Source organism: Falco naumanni, chromosome 1 (genome assembly GCF_017639655.2).
Source record: "Falco naumanni isolate bFalNau1 chromosome 1, bFalNau1.pat, whole genome shotgun sequence".
NCBI lineage: Eukaryota > Metazoa > Chordata > Aves > Falconiformes > Falconidae > Falco > Falco naumanni.
This window is the reverse complement of record NC_054054.1, coordinates 73,346,508-73,363,662: the sequence shown is the minus strand read 5'-3', so window position 1 is coordinate 73,363,662 and position 17,155 is coordinate 73,346,508. Positions and strand designations below refer to the sequence as shown.

At 42.4% G+C, this 17,155-nt stretch overlaps 1 protein-coding gene across 1 annotated transcript in view; it reads right to left on the bottom strand.

Moving 5' to 3' along the window:
* Window positions 1–17,155, bottom strand: part of HPGDS (hematopoietic prostaglandin D synthase) — a 30,201-nt gene that overhangs the window by 2,183 nt on the left and 10,863 nt on the right. The window contains exons 2-4 of the mRNA XM_040599394.1: window positions 15,838–15,979; window positions 5,053–5,145; window positions 2,366–2,475 (exon numbers count right to left, since the gene is read on the bottom strand). Coding sequence (XP_040455328.1) covers window positions 2,366–2,475; window positions 5,053–5,145; window positions 15,838–15,970 — 336 coding nt within the window. The 5' untranslated portion in view covers window positions 15,971–15,979. The remainder of the gene's footprint in view (window positions 1–2,365; window positions 2,476–5,052; window positions 5,146–15,837; window positions 15,980–17,155) is intronic.

Sequence of the window (17,155 nt, the reverse complement as noted above, 5' to 3'; positions counted from 1 at the left end):
ATTGCAGACTGTTGTGATCATCTGGTCTGACTAATGTGGCACAGTTTGTGCAGTTAATGTGCTTGGCCTGATTTTGGAGGAACGTACTCGGGCTTGGTTAAATAAGCACTGCTATACAGGAATGGAATGATTTCAACAGCTTTGAAATTCAGGTTAATAAAAAAATAACTCTAGAAGAGGCAGCAGCTTAAATGCCCCCCCCAAAATGCAGGCTGAAATCAAACCAGTCTTTCTGCAGAACGTGTTTGAAGATCTGTCATAATTTTTTGCTTTCTGTAAAGAGCTTAGTAACTGTGTGGTGACTGCAAGTAACAGGCAGAAGTTTTCAGTCCAGAAATTTTATATTTGTATGCTGTGCTGTAACATTTCCTTTGTTTAGGTAAGTTCCCCAGCCTGCCTTGCAAAAAAAACCTCCAGACTGTTCTATGATCATGACAATATCGAACTCCCCCAGCTACAGAAATATGTAGTCATCCATGAAGCTGATGGGGACATGACCAGGATCCACCTTCAGGAGCAGCATGACCTACTTGTCTCAACCCTGGAGCTCCCCAGCAATGCCTGAAAAAGCTATTGCAAGGCCAGCTATTTTTTTTTTTTTTTTTGGGGGGGGGGGGGGGGGGGGCGTGTAGGGTGAGGGGAGTCTGTGCCTGGCAAAGAGGGAGCTTCCATGGGCAGCTGCCACCTGTGCTCCCTGTACTTTGCTTGGGTTTCTCTTTGCTACTGGCTAGATAGCATTGCATATCCTTTCGTCTTTCTCTGAGGTGTGCGTTCCTGTAGGCACTTCTTAGGGCTGGGGATCTTTTCTGACTTTACTGCATGTAAATTACTTAAATCTGGTCTTCTGAAACCATGAGACACCGCTTCCACCACAAGGTGGTGGCAGTGGACCCGGGAGGGGAGAGGGAGAACAGCTAATAGTGAGAAAAATGTTAGATTCCCAGAAAGTAAGTTTTGCCATCTTCCTTGGCCCTAGAACGCTCCCTTGCATGCATGCAGGCATACAAGGCTTTCATGTAAACTCTTTCCTTTTAAATTAATCACTAGTAGCATGATCTGGGTCCTTATTTTGGAGAAGTGCTTGAGTACGGGCCGGGACACATGCAGGCATTACAGGAGTTTTCCTGTAAGGGAGTAGCAGTGCTGTGGCAATAGGGCTGCTTCTGTGCTAATACATTAGAAATAGTGTGGCTGTTCCGAAATGATTAAAAATCATGAGTCAAACTCCCCTCCCCAAATGAGGAAACTTCAGTAAATCACTAGGAAATGAAGTAATTCACATTTTTCAATACAAAAACCTCCAAATACACTTTCAGGTTTTCCTTTGCAAGCTTTTAGAGTGCTTTCATACAATTTCATTATTTATTATTGGTTTTGGGTGGTTCCTATAGCGGATCTGAAAAGTTACCTTGGATTAAATGGAAGGTGGCTGCACTGGTAGTTAATGGTGAGACCTGTTGTTATACTACCACTTTCCTCAAAGGGCTGAGTCATCTGCTTGGGTCAGAGCTGCGTGGAGCCATTGTAACTCTGGAGTTAACTCATCCATCAGCCTGTTCTTGTATTTGGGGCTCTGGTGAGAGGGACTGGACCAATGCCCCCCCCTCCCCCCCCCCAAAAAAAAAAAAAACAACCCAACAAAAAAACCCCAAAACCACCAAGCAAACAAAAAAACCCCAAACCAAATGCTCTAGGGCTTCGCTGTTGACTGTGCGTTAAGGTAGCCATGGCAGTGTGTTAGCCTGGCATCAGTATTTGCAAAAGCACGCGAAGGACCAACGTGGGGTTGCAGAGGTCTGAAGAGCGCAGTGACAGTGAGGGATGTGCTACCTCCCCTGCTCAGCATTACCCGCTCTCTTACGTGGCTCTGGTCATGGAAAAGTATTTGTCCCTGGCAGCTGATCTTATTGAAGACTGATGTTTACTAAACCCCAAAAAGAAATCAAGATGCAGAAGTGCAAAAAGATGATGGGCAGGGCTGTTAATCTTGTTGAGTTAGCAGAAGGAGAAAGATTTGAGCTTAGTCTGTGACAAGATACAGTTATCGTGTAGTGCTGGCTGGGTGGGAGTGTCCTGTCTTTCCCCTTTGAAGAGCAATTTGATGTATGCACGTATGGCATCCTCGATTCAAGGTGAACTAGTGAGGGGCAGCTCGTGATGGCCTCAATTCCTCCAAAGCTGAAAGAAATCAGAAGGCCTTGTCTGGATTAGCCTCGAGGAAGAACCACAGAACTCCTCCAGCTCAGCTTTGCTGAGCTGATGGACCCAGGGCTTGATACATGGCACTGTCTTGAGAGAAGGTGCTCAGGTACAGAGTTATGCCTGGCTTATGTGTTATCTTTGTTTAAATTAGTGATTGTCTTACTCTCACATCCTGGTTTTTCTCAGCCCAAGGGAAGAGTGTCATGAAGTCATCTATGGTGTCCACAATAGCATCAGCTAGCGCCTGTTCCACAGGTGTCTGACCTGCCAGACCTGTGAGAAGCAAGCATATGAGGGGAGGTTAGAGACAAGCATCAGCAGGAATTTTTGATACCCCAAAGGTAAACTCTGTTCTTTGTGAACATTTCCATTGAAGTACGATCTCTGCGGCTGTTGTGGATGCTAACAACGTGCGGTTGACTCCTTGCATCCAGGTTCAGTCTCATCTGCCTTTGCTTTTTTTTCCCTCCTCCAGCCTCATACAGCCGTCTAAGGTACAGTTGTTCTTTCCATCACCTGAGCCCACAGCCTGACTACTGCTTCTTTATCCTCTCTGCCATGCACCATCCCACCACATTCGGTAAGGGTCAGCACCAATTCCTTTCTGTTAATTCTTCCTCATCCCAGCTTTCAATGTCCTTCTCCATCTCGTGGTCTTTCCATTTGGGTCAACGCAATCTCCAAAAGTGCTTCTGTGAAAGTCTACTTCTCTTTCCCTCTATCCTGCCTATTCAGCCCCATTTAGGACCTTCTCATGACATCCTGCTTGCTTTTGATTACTTCATTGTAATTAGGCACCTTAGCCTAACTGTCTTGTTTACAAATTTGCTTTAGTTCTCTGTTACCCTTTGGCTTGCCTGCACTTCTTTTAATGCTACTGCTTTTTCCCCCTCTCACTCTCGTTTCATGCTTTTACCTCTGTGCAGGTTCAGGTCATTTTTATCTTCCCCTCTGTACTTTTAAGCCTCACCTGGAAGCTTTGTGTTTCCCGTAAACTGTGTGCTCTCTCTCTGCCAAGTCATCTTCCTTACTGAAACTTTATGCTTTTGAAGGTGAGAGGTGTGCCTCTCCTTTTTGGGATCAAGTTCTCTGAGCCTTCAGTAAAGAGTTGTTGGTGATGGGCACCTACAAATGCTATTTCTTAGTTTTAAAGCATTAGTGACACATAATACAGACTTAATGGCAGACATAACAAGTTTTGGCTATGAAGTCAAAAAGATTTTTTTCTCCTTCCATATATGCTTTTTCCTGCTGTAGCTGGCAGTGTGACTAACACTGGAAGGAGAACAGCATGGTCTGAGTGTGCTCTAGAACCCTAGTCTCTGTGGCTGTTGCAAGCCCATGTAAAAGGTGTTGGGGGAATGCTGAAGTCAGATCTTCAGACTGTAAAAGGAGCACAGCTCCAGATCAGCCTCCTGACAGGGGAGGGGAGGGAGGCAGCGTGGGTGGAAGGCAGGCTTTTCTCAGCGTTTTTCATTAGCAGGTGGATGCTCGTCATTCTCTTCTCTTGCAAGTAGTAGATTGTATCCAAGATGCAGGAAGCTGGCAGGAACACGGTATTGCAGACATGCTTGAGAATATGTTGTGCTAGTGCCTTGAAGAATAACACTGCACCTCTGCTGGTTTCCTCAGAAAATGTGAGGTATTTTGAAATGCAGGTTACATCTCTGCTCAGAGTGTGAAGGAGAAAAAAAAAATAATACTCTCTTCCTAGTCCCCTTTTCAATTTCCTGATGTCAGTACACCATAAACACGCCTGCCTTCAGCTAGACCAGTTTTGCAGATGGTTTTGAATGACAGCTTGCTGACCTAAAGCAAGCCCTGACTACTCTCTTTGATTGCTTGCGTTACTAAGTCTCATAGCACTTTATCTAACCGGTCGAGTACTTCCATAGCATGTAAGTATTTAAGGATGCAAGTGATGTCACCATCTGATCTAATCTCTCTGCCAGCTCTGAATTGGTGCCTAAATCTGCTTCAGAGTGCTCAGTCTGATTGTGATAATCTCTAATGCTTCTCTAAACCTCCTCTTCCTGGCTGTCTCTCTGGTTGGCCTGGCAGCTCAAAGTTCAACTCCTGGGGAAGCAGCCCCGAGAGCCTCGGGGAAGCCACAGATACGTGCTTTCTTGTGCAGTGGCAGGTGAATAAAGGGTTGCTGGCTGGAGAAGCCGGCCCAAGTCTAGGTAATGTGTGCAGGGGAGAAACGCAATCACAGTAAACAGGGATTATTTCTGAGCTTTCCTTTAGCCATAGTATGGAGCTCAGTAATGCGACTTCAGCTCTGAACACCCTAGCATTTCATGCTACAGGTGGTTAATTTGAACTTTTTTTTGTCTGTGGTTTTTTTTTTACTTCCTATGTGACATTTGATTGACTTTAAACCCAGTCAGACTGCATTCTAGCAGGTGTGCCTTGCTTGGTTTCTCCTTTCTGATGTTGGAACCACAGGGCACGTAGCCTGAGACCTCATCAGGATTGCCGCAGCAGCCCCAACCCAATGAGCAAAATCTGCACCAAATGATGGTAAGGAGGGCCATGCCACCATACGGTGCTCCTCAGTACTTTTTATACCATCACTCTGAGTGGCACCTCTAATAGCATCCTATTTGGTACGCTGCATGTCTGTGGTCAGCGCTTGGCACTGGCAGACAAGCTACAGATGCAACAAGAGGCTGATAACTATTAACTATGCCTGGAAAAATACTAGTACCGGTACTACCACACTGGGGTTGATTTCTGCTTGGTGGGCTTGCCAAGCTGTTGGTTTGCTTCTATTTTTGCTGTGGATGTAATGTGGAGCATTAAAGATGGGTGCAAAACAGAGCAAAGAAAGAGTCAAATATGTGTTACCTGATTCTCTGGCAAGGTATCTTGCTATCGCTAGACTCTGGTGAATGGTAACTCCGTCTACTTCCAAAATAGGGATTTTTCCAAATGGGATAGCTTGGAGGAGAAAGAAAGAAAAAAAAAAGAAAAAAAAAAAAAAGAAAAAAAAAAAACACAGCCAAAAGTTAAATCATAGCCCTTAAACAGTGGCAGTCTGTAATAGTTGCACTTTTACCATTCAGAGGGTATATGCTGTTATAACAGTTTCACAGTATTTCTGTAGGCAAATGCATGACCAAAAAAATTAAATAATTTTTTTTAAAAAAGGTAGGGTTAGAGAGAGAACCAGATCGCTCTGCAAGAAGGCAACTATAGAGTAGAAATCAGGTATTGCACTTCCTATTTCTCAGCCTTGTGCTGTAAAGGCTGAACGTGCTCCTACATATCGTGAGTTCTTTATGCAGGGAAACTTTTCAGTGGAATCTTAGGGTTTCCTTCTTTTCCCTGCTTTTTCCTCCCCAGCAGAGTGACTGCCAAGGTTAAGCAAAGTACTACCGAAGGTTTTGTAGTGCAGCATCCAGCTGGGGTGTGAAGCAAGAGATTGGGTAAAGACTTGTGAAGGTGCTTTTTCATGTACACTTGGATTAAGTTCCGAAGCAGTGACCCAGAGAAGTATCTGTATTTCAGAACTTACGTTGTTATGAGACATTTCAATTGACAGTCATCACCAAGAGACAAATACACTTTCACACTGAACTGCAAATGCGAAGATACTCAAATTTACTTGACATGGCTTGCATTAAAATAATAATAGTTCAGTCAGTCATGGGGAAGAAGCCTCCAGATTTTAAGTATGGGGAAGACAAACTAAGAAGGCATCATGAATGTCTGTAAGAGTTTGAGATGATAAATCAGTGTTGCAGTTACTAATTTAGTAGCATAATGTACATGAAAACTTGGGCTACTGTTTTATGACATTTTGGAGAAGCTGCTGGGGTGATATCAAGTGGGGCTGGAGCTTTGGAGCAAAGCTTAAAGTGGGAAAAGCTGTCACATTTAGGGTGGTGAGAATCCACTTGTGGGAACCCTTTGCTGTTCACCAGAGGTACTTGAAATATTTGCATTTCAAAGCATGCTATTCCATAAATTCCAAGTACATGACTGCAAGTACATGATCATAGCCAATTGCTCTGTACCCCATTTTCATCTGGATTACACTTTATGTAAATCAAGTGTATGCCCATCTTAAGGCTGCCTTGCGATGTAAGAAGATGGTAGTGGAAAAGTGAGAATGTTCATTACTGGAAACATGCAAAGTGCTTTCACACCCGGGAGAACTGTCTGTATGGGACAGCTGAAATGACACTTCTATTCCATGAGATTTTCTTTAGTGCTTATGCCTTCATGACCTGTTTATCAAGGCAGCTTCATCAGTGATGAACACTGCCACACGGCTCTGTGGTTTAGCATGCAGTGTGTGAATCACATTAGGTGCAGGATCTTGGATACCAAATCTGTATCTACAAAATTAATTTGGCAGTTGCGCAAAACATCCAGGACTCCTCTGTGCATTTTTTTCTCTGCATCTGAAGACTGTACTCATACCTGCGCCCCCCTGCAATCCTCCACCCTGCAAAGTTCAGCACCCTGTCAAGCTGGTATAAATTTTGATGCTGATGACCCACAGAAGTAAGAGAACTCAAAGATCATTTGCTGCTGGTACCCCAGGGAGAAAGCATACGCTGCTACTTGTTACTGAAACAAGAATAGACTCTGCACAGAAGACTTTGTATGTTATCCAGAGAACAGCAAGGTCCAGGCAAGTCCATGTATTGCTTCATTGAGAATCCAGAGAGGAAAAGATGCATCCCTGAATGCTAAACTGAAAAGGTCTTTGGTTGTACAAATGAGAGGAGCCTTGGTTCTGTGCTGTGGAGTAATGGTGTGGAGTGCCCTGAGCATCACTGCCTCCGACGCCGCAGAGCTGTGAAAATAACATTTGCTTATGCAGAGTATCAGTGCATCTTTTGAGCAAGTGATAGTCGAGGGGATGAGAGTGTGCGTGACTGCTGGGCATGCCGGGGTGGGCAGCTTACAGACATCTCCAGATCCTCCCCAGCCTGCCCAAGGCTGCACACCAGTGCCTGACAACAGGTAACAGCAGAAGCGTGGCCAGCTCGGGAGCAATAATTGCTGTCCGCGGAGGAGTGAACTGGCCTTTCTGGGAGGCCTCAGTGGGAGTGCTGCTGGGCTGATGTCCTTTTGGTTCGGTCAGTGTGACTAACTGGCCTCTGTAGCAATAACTGTCAAAACATGATGAGATGATCGCTGCTCAGGTTGGGCAACAAAAATTGCTTCATCTAGAAACTGAACTGTCCATTTTCTGCTGTGTTTACATACGGGCGAATGTCTAAAAGCAACAGCTGTCACTGGCATTTCACTTTGTCAGTCACTCAAAGGAAAATGAAAGCCTGTTTGTGTAGACACATTATTTAAGATACCCTTGATTACAGCAGAAGGAGGGAGGCATCTTTCTGACAGCTGAGGAACATAGATTAAGGTGTGAAAGGCGGCTGGGTGGCAGAGCGGTAGTAATCACTCACGTTCTGCTTCTCAGGAATCTGGCTGTTTCTGGATTCACTTTTGTTTTTTCTTGCAGTTCACAGAATTCAAGGGTATCACTATTCATGCCTTGAAAACATCAGTAATGCCTACATTGTGCTTCCTCCTCAGTGCTGAACTATTTTCATTAAGATCTGGTTATTTTTTCCTGGAAAAGAAACTGATTTTACAATTAAAACTATACAAATACAGCTTTGTGCGCAATAGAAATAATCACGCAATTGCATGATTCACAGTGCAAGTATAAAATTAATAAATGAGCGGATTTTATTGCACATTGTGCCGCAAGCCTTAAACATCCAAAAGGCATCATCCGTTTGATTTATAATGAGGTTTGGGGTTTATTTCTTAAGAGGCAGTGTATCTATTGCCATCATTACTAAACAATGAACTAGTTAAAACATAACAGATGGTAAATGGGAGATGTTCCTTCCTTTCTTGTATGTTCAAAATGCCATTTGATTTTTTTTTCTTATAAAGAACAGGGGGGAAAATTGTGATTTGAATGTAAACGTGGATTTTTTTTCTTGCTGATGGACTGTTTTGTCAAGTATTGAGTTAATAAGCTATAAATGAGTGTAGTTCTGAGATGTTTGAAGAAAGCACACTTGTGCTGGGCAGATCATCATAAAAATCTGTTTTCTTTTTTGGTGTGGGGCATGCTATTCTTGCACACCAGAAAGTATGGTAGATTTCCAGGCTGCTTTACAGCTGAAGAAAATAGCAACAGACAGAAAATATTTATAGTACATCTCCTTTGTATTGGAGGAAAAGGTATGATAACTTACAAAGTTGTACTTTCAGTCTGGAAACACATAGGGAAAAACAAATATCTCAAAAACACTATTCTCCAAAATTCATGTAAAAAGACCAAAGTTTTTAGTAACCTGCAGTGAAGTATCTTTCTTGCTCCCTCCTGTAACTTCAAAGAACAATTTCTGATATTGATAAATTCATAGCAAAACCAGGAGATTGATTGTATAGAGAAGTTTGGTTGTTGTGGGTGGGAATGTGTTCCCTGTGAAAACTGGAGACTTCATTTTCAGAGTGGAGAGGAGGTGAGTGAATTTGTGTCACACAGTTCATCCAAAGGATGGATGCAAAGAGCCTTCATGCTAGATGGGCGCAGTTTGATTGCTGGAGGCGAGGTCAGGGTTTGACAAATAACCTCAGTGTGGCATCTAGACACCTTGCCCATAGCCCATATTCTTTGAAGCGCAGCGAAAACCACAGCCAGACCACCTACTCGGGGGCTCCAACCTACAACAGAAAACCATCTGTTTGTAAGTGAATCTAAGTGGCGTTACCCCTAGGCTCATGGATATGGGCTTCTTGCTCTGAGCCTCCTGTGGTGCTTTTGGCCTTAGCTCTGTTTGTTGATGATGCACATTCAAGGAACCTCTGGGGGTGTCCAAATGTGCCATGTGTATAAGCATTGTACTAAACCTGCTAAACTGTACGTGTGCCTGGCGAAAGGCATGGTTGGTGCAGCTCCAGATGAGCTAAGTGTGTAGGTTGGTTTCTGCCAGGTTCCTATGTTAGATGAACAAGTGAAAGAGGTGGCATGTGAAGCTGGAGTGTGAGAGGGATCTCATTTGGGTAGAATGAGGGTTTTGGAGGCAAATGATGAAACAATCTGCATTGGAGAGCCATCCTGAATGAACAGTTAAGCCACAGCAGTGCAGACTGGAAGGATGTGCGTGCTACTTTGCTAGTTTTTCTTTAACCTTGATCGGTTAGGGGGCTGCTTCATACTTAACGTCAGTTTATACCCTTGTGTATCCACGTGAATGTCCTTCCCATGTTTTTCAAAACAGTGCTGTCTTGCAAAGTTTCCGGCTCCCACTTGAGCGATTACATTTTTTAAGAAGGAAAACTAGAAAAATCTGTTGCCGTCATTGTACAACCAGCGTCATTTCTCAGGCATGCACAGAATATATGACCTTTCCCTTTCAGTTTCTACTTGCTTTGTTGCTTATCTGAAGTAGAAGGCGCTGTGAATCTGTGTTGCTTTCCAGATTTAGACTGAAAGCTCACTGAAAAGAGGAACAGGGTTTTTTGAAAAACCATGCTGTTGGGATAACTAAAGCTGTAGTCATGTTTAAATTGAATTTCCATTTAGCAAAATCTTGCTTTTCCTCTTTCCTTGGTTGTTCGTTGTTTTTATAAATGCTTGCTGGAATGAAATCTGCAGACTTTACACTCCCCATGAAGAAAAACCTTGACAGAGGGTGAGCGTAAGTTTTCAGGCTGATCTGCAGTCTCATTTTAGAAAGGACTCACTGAAATGTCTGTACAGTGTTTAGGAGCTGGATGAATTCCTTTTGATACTGCTTTCATTTTGGTTGGCTTTTGTGACTGGAACAGTGATGTTTATATAGTCTCTGCTGGGTACTAGCCAGGGGTGATGAGGCCTGATGTGTGGTAAAAGCAAGGACATGTGTATAAATTGTCTCCCTCCCACGAAGTCCGTAATGGCTGTGATCACTCTTCCCAGCCTGGCATGCCCGTAGGTTCTCACTGTGGTTCGGGCCTTCCCTCTGCCTGTGAGCTCCTCGCTCATTCTCTGGGGCACGACCCCGTGGATGGTGCTCACCTGGGCCTGTTTCCTGGGAGGGGACAGGGAGGGGACACCCAGCCCAGTGCTAAGCACAGCTCTATCCTGGCAGCTGGGCTGGTGGGCGCAGGTGTGGAGCAACCAGAACCTCGTGCTGTGCTACACTGCACACCGCTGCTCTCCCCCCGCCGTGAGCAGCCCCTCTGCGGGCACCATTTTTAATTTCCTCCTTCCCTTAGCTCTTTCTTCCTTTTCCGCTCTTCTATTCTTCATTATTCTTCTCCTCATCATCTCTGTTCTTTCCTCCCCACGCTTATCCAGACTCACCTCAGCTTTTCTCCCAGAGGTGAGTGCAGGTTTCCCTGTTCCCCCCCAAGCTGACCTGCTCTTCCCCCTGCTTCCTCCTGCCTGTATAGAAACTGCCCATGACCTTGATGCTAAGCAGCCCGTGTTTAAGCATTTGGTTGTCCCTCAAAACCTGAATAATTAATGGTTTTGCAATCAAGCACCTTAGGTTGATGCCATAGTAAGACAGCTGGATTAGTCAAAGGTGGGGGAAAATAAGCGTGACAGGCACACTTCCTACTATGCTGTCTCTGTCAAAATAAGTTCTCCTTTGCCTTGAAAGCTAACGTAACTGCTTTTAGTTTCCATTTATATTTAGGTTGGATCATGAGAAACAAATATGTGAGATACTTTGCATCTTCCAATAAGAGGCACATGAAAGGCATTTTTTGGTAAGGCTGCCAGAGGAGCAAGGCCCCTGGGAAGCGGTTGGCCTGGAGCTGGAGGCATCCAGAGTCTGTATCTTCTAGAAAGGGATGGCCAGGATGGTGCTCTGATCTCACCGTAGCCCAGCTTTAGTGCTATAGCTATTGCAACTCATGTTCTCCTTGGAAGTGGTTGCTAAGCCCTACTTCTTACCCAAATAGCTATTTACACATCTCATGCAGAGCTACATAGCAGCAAGTCACTCTGGCAACATGACAATTGCTCCCTCCAGGAATTATTGTCTGCTGCCAGGTGCCTCTTAAGACTTACCTTGGAAGTATTTTCAGTGCAATGATTAGTCTGTCAGGTTTCCTGAGGGCCTTTCAAGCACCATTCTACTCCTCCTAAACAGGTTATGGGATGTGTACAGGAGTCAGCCCAATGAAAGTTTCCTTTGCTATGGTGATAAAGTCTGTGTAATTGCCATTCCCTGAATGAGCCACAGAACAAAAGCTGTTACTGCTTGCTAGCCTAATATCTCAAGAGGATGGTAACTCTGTGCACCGTTACATTGGAATTTTGGCTATATCATGACTTACATCAGCGTGATGTTTTTTTGTGAGGAGCCTATTTTATGGCAATACAGATCTCAAATGTGTCTATTATGTGCTAGTGTATAGATCTTGAGTTGACTCTGGTTTAAATGGTGTCATGGTCAAGTCTGTTCAAAAGGAAATGTAAAATGTGAGTTTATTTAAATAATTATTGACTTATATAGAGTGAAAGGTCATCTAAAGCTGCCACTTGATACTAAACTGTTGTTTAAAATCCTGTGTTAAAACTAGCCAACACGGATACTTACATACTAGCTTGCGTAAGCTTGTTTATGTTACAAACTACAGTCCCTGCCTGAAATCAGCAACTAGAAAATTTACCAAAGATGATCTGATTAGTGACAGAAGGGGAAAAGAAGAAATGTTGAGATACAGAAATTCTAATTTCAGAGTGTATAAGCTAAATGACATAGTTTTTTATGTTATAATATGACTTAGTCTTGTACAAAACAAAACACCACTTAGGTGTAAACAGAATCAAGCGGGACAGTATTTCGAGAAGCAAGGAGTTACTTATTTGCCTGAAGGACAATTAACACAACAGCTTCCTGGGGAAGCCACATGAAAAGCACCAAAACAAACAACAAAGCCAGTCACACGCTTCAATCCAGGTTAAAATTAAAATTGCAGCAGCTGCAAGTCTGTTTTCTAAATGGCCTTTCTGCACATCAATCTTAATGCACACATTTTCTGTTTTCCTATCAATTTTACTGGAGAACTAAGAAATAAGCCTTTTCTTCAAATAAGGACAGTATTTTCTGGTTTATGTGGATGATTTGGCTGGGAGGTTAGTATTTTTGTAAAACCCTACTTTAATTTTGTGAAAACTGATGAAGCAAACCTACCCTTTGTGCAGAGGCCTGAATCCTTGTGCTCTTAGACAAACTTGAATTCTCTGATTTGTTCCCTTAGTGGCTCAAGAAACATGAAGTGCTGCTCTTGTCCAGACTTCTTCCCTAAGTATTTTTTTCTTTATCTTATTTTATCATGCTGTAAGTTTTTAAAAAGAAGGACATTATGTTGTGCTTGCAGACTTTACAGTCAAAACTGGTTTCAGATTGTTCATAGGCAAGTGGGTAAATGCGAATATGGTATATGTAAGCATACATAGCAATTTTTCTGGTATTTCTTAACCTCACTCCACTATAGAATTGTGTAATTATTCAATTAATTGGACCAATTTTAATGGGTTTTGAGGGTTGCAAAATAAGCGGTGTACCAAACTGCCGTTAATTACGTTAGCTGCTGTTATATCAAATGCAGGTGTAATTCCCCTTATTGCTAAACACTTACCAGCCTTTAGTTTTCAGCAGGATGAGACTGGAATCTGCTAATTTATTTTTTCTTTCTTTTTTGAGGTAGACTCAGTGCAGACAAAATAAGGAAAAAAAATTCCTGAGCTTCATAAGAAAGATCTGAACACAGAATATGAATGATAGCAGTGCAGAAGATCTCCCAGCTATGCCTTTGTATGCATAATAGGTTGGATGGGTCCCCTCATTTCATATTTATGATTAAACACAGCAGTAATGGAAATTTTTTGGCAAGGATCCTGTTACCTGCTTTCCTGAGGACTAATGTTTTGTAACGTTCAATCCCTGCCTCCACAGAGGGAGCTGAGGCACATTTTGAAAGTTCAGGATAGGAGAGAATGCAAGCGGTTTGTTTTCCTTATGGAAAATGGTGCATCTCTGCTGTATACAGTATTGTTGTACTGTTAAGATGCACAAATTCTATATGACCTAGTCCCTAGCTAGGAGGAAACCTTTTCTTGTATTGGGTCATGGCCTGCAAAGTCGATGTTTTGGTACCTTAGGGCAGATAGAAGCTGTGGCTATTGGTCTTGTTGGCACAGTGTAAGGCTCTTTACTGCAAAGCCTTGTTGCTGCCTTTCATTCAGGGTTTTGCTGATTTCCCTGTGGGAGATAACTTTATCTGGAAATGCCATGAGTAAAGATTGCTTCACAAAGGCAGTGGTAGTCATATCCAGGCAATTTTTTTACCAACATTACATTATCATGCATACAAATGAGATACCTTTACTCTTGTTTTAGTTGACAAACCACTTAACTTGGATATTGTCTGCAACGCTGATTGTCTGGCAAATGCCACCATTACATTGGTGCTTGAGCTAGTAGTATTCAGGGAGCCTTCCAGAAGCAAAAGTTTAGCATCCTGGTATAAGATGTAATAGCACTTCAGACATGCGGCCAAGTATTTCTTTCTAGGTGTACGTTTTCCTGGTCAATTAGCATGATATGTTCCAGTTCCCATCCACTGACTGACTGACCGGGTGTCTAAAGAAGCCTGAAATTCAAAGAACTCTTAGGCCAGCATAAATTTTGTACAGATGATTTCACAAATCTGAGGGCAGCAACTCCCACATTTTACTAAACTTCTTATCTGCTTTGGAATTTCATCTAGGGATCAGTCATAGCAGAGGCTGCTGTGAAATGCCTTTATGCAGGGAAAATGAAGTATCTTAATTAACTCTTGGCAATAAAATTTTCACATCAGAGAAAGAGAAACAAAGACATCCAAAGGTTAGATGACTTAACTAACTTCATTAGTGTAGCAGATACGGGTACAAACCATATGGCTTAGGTTTTCTAGGGAGCCTCTGCTCCCAGTGTTTTGGTGGTAAAGGTGTTGTAGCTGGGCATTCACAGTAGTGAACAAGTATAAACATATAAAGAACATATAAATCTTCACTGGGAGATTCACCATGTGAGCAATGAAAAAAGCATAGGAGGGATTTTCCTCCCTTGTTTCTTGCACTAGCTCAGACATTGGGAACATACCAATATTCAAAGAGAGGTGCAACTCCTTTACCTTGTCTAATAGATCTGCTGTTAGAACACCTCCTATAATGCGAATATCTCTGTAGCCTCTAAGTCGCTATTCACGCTTTGCATTTTTAATTCTTTTAATTGCTTAAAAAATAAGTATGCAGAACTCTATGTGGAATTATACTTTGCTAATATTCTCTGAACTTTGTTTCAGGACATAAGTAGGTCTGTGTACATGTGAGTATGTGCATAGCTAAGTATGAAAAAGGCCTATGCAAAGCTTTCCTTTGTTCATCTGAATTCTCAGTCTCACCTTTTAGTTTCTACCCTGCATCCCTGAGAAATGCAGTGGAAGAGAAATAAGCTATACCACATGGTCAACAGGCTTAAGCTCTTACAAAGAAAAAGTTTCCAAAGACAGGCATCCTTAACTGAAAATATTCTGTTTCTACTGCTTCATTTACACGCCTCTCTGTGGGTTGTTAGCCAGTGTTTTCTAGATTTGAGCACCACAGATGGCTTCAGCTGCCACTTGGAGAGCAGTGGCGCTTCAATATTTGTTATTCAAGTCACTGCGAACATTCTGGGAAAGACCAAATCTAACTGCACCCTACAAGAATTTGGTAGCTTACTGGCTGGGTTTGTTAAATGGTGTGAAAGCCTATCAAGAAACGTCGCTTGGTTTCTATTAATCACCTTGTACATTAGTTGTGCCTTTCCCCCAAACTTAAGATGTTATTCTTCATTCTGGATGTGAAGAGTCATAGCCTGTGTAGCAAAGCACAGGTCAAATCCATTAAATGAAGATACAAGTATCTCTGACTTCATATTCCCAGTCTCCAAACTCAAGATCTGTTTCATCTGAACTAAGTCTAATTTAATGAACAGAAATAACAAATAGTTTGAATAGCTGGGAAAAGGTTACTTCAACTAAAAACCATGAAATAGATGGGGTGCAGTAGCCTACAGAGTACTCTCAGAAGGGCTGGTAGGGCTTGTTCTTAGGAATTATTATTTTCTAGCACCTCTTTGATCCTTTTATTTTCTCTTTGCTATATCAACTGAGTTCTTTTTGTTTTTAATCATCACTTCCCCTCTCTGAAGACCCTTCTTGTTGCAAAGGAGTGTCCTCCTTGACACTAATTTCCAATTTGGCCTTCTAAAACCAGGGTGAATGCTGCAGTGGGGTCTTTGAGCAGGAATCCTCCAAAGAAGCTGAAAATACGAGCATGCATTTGGTTAGCTTTAGGCAGACAAAAGCTGAACTGAATCGATAAGGAGTAAAAGCCCATCTGGATGACAGCAGGTAAGTCACTTTTGATTTTCTGAAGATTTGTTTCTGGACTTCTGTGAGAGCATTAGGAATGACATTTTGACTGCCTAGACAATAAAATTCCCATAGGTTTAATTAAAGCCAGGAATTAAATGTATTTCTGCTCACAAACCATCAGTACCTCTTAAATTGTTTTGCTTTTTGACAGCATTTCTAGCGAAGCCTTAGTTCTGTGCTACTTACTCGGTTTGATTTTGGGCCAGTCTGCTGCTTCTATTCTGTAATCTTCATACTTCTTGCCTGAATAGGCAAACAGGTAGCGGCTGATTTCTGCTCGTCCTCGCAGATTGAAGTATGTCAGCTTGTACTGTGGCATGCTGGATCCCTAAAAGGAAAGACACCGTGTTGCTTCAGTTATTCGTAACGCAACTCCTTTTTACCAAAGTGCACTGTATGTTTGTTTTTTTGAAAGAGGTGCTTGTACAATGCAAAGGGCTTATTACACTAGAGCGTGATGTGTTGTACACTGCAATCATTGCATTAGTCGCCTTTTGTTCTGCATTTGTCAGCCACAATATTCAGACATGGACAGTGACAGTTAAACCTGCAGTTCCTCCTTGTGTATCTCTAGAAAGATGGCTTGATATTTTTTTCAGACATACTAAGAATTTTTATTTTTTGTTTATTTTCTTTGTGACTCCAAACTCAGGCCATTTTTATAATGTGTTTTTCAGAGTGCAGATCTAAAATCATATACTATGACAGAAGACAGTTGCTGTCTTGAGCAGCAGTTTTGTTCAAGCCTGCCCTGCTCAGCCTCTATTGATTATGGACACCTTCATCCAAGAGCAAATCGTGTGAATGACCAAGCTGTTGTGATTTTTCTTGTGAACTGTTACCCTAGTTGCATAGGCAATCAATCCAAACTATTTTAGAATGAGAATTTGCTATAGAAACCAGTCAATGCTGTTGTTTTGAGAAAATCATAATAGAATTCTCAGTTTCTTGTTCAGAAACCAATAGAAAACTTGAAATTACTTTGGGTTTTTTGTGATTTTTGTTCCCCCCCCCTCACCCTTCAGTTCTAGTTAGGTATCATATAACAGGAAGGCTCCATTTGTCTGTTGGTGTAATAGGCAATAAAAGAAAATACTCATGAGTTTGTACAACAAGGATGGTGCAGGACAGGTGAACAGCTAAAGCTGCTTGAAGCCAAAAGTAAATTTTTAACCTCTGCACACATGGCACCTTAGTAAGAGAGATCTGTGAGCTCAGCTGATATTTAAATGTACTGGCTAAAGGAAACTAAAACCACTATCCATCTCCTCACCCAAAGCAAAAGCTTTGCTTTGGCCTTAAAGTAGACCTTGCAGGTCATTTACAATTCTTTCATTTCCATCAGATTCAGAGTGTTAGTAATAACACATGCAACACAGATCATCTGTGCTGGGAAGGAAAGGGAATGTTTTTACTGAGGAGTGCTGCTCCATAACCTTGCAAGAGAAACAACCCCCTATTTAGTCATCTTGTCTTTGAAAACATGTGCTTGAGGGCAGATGTA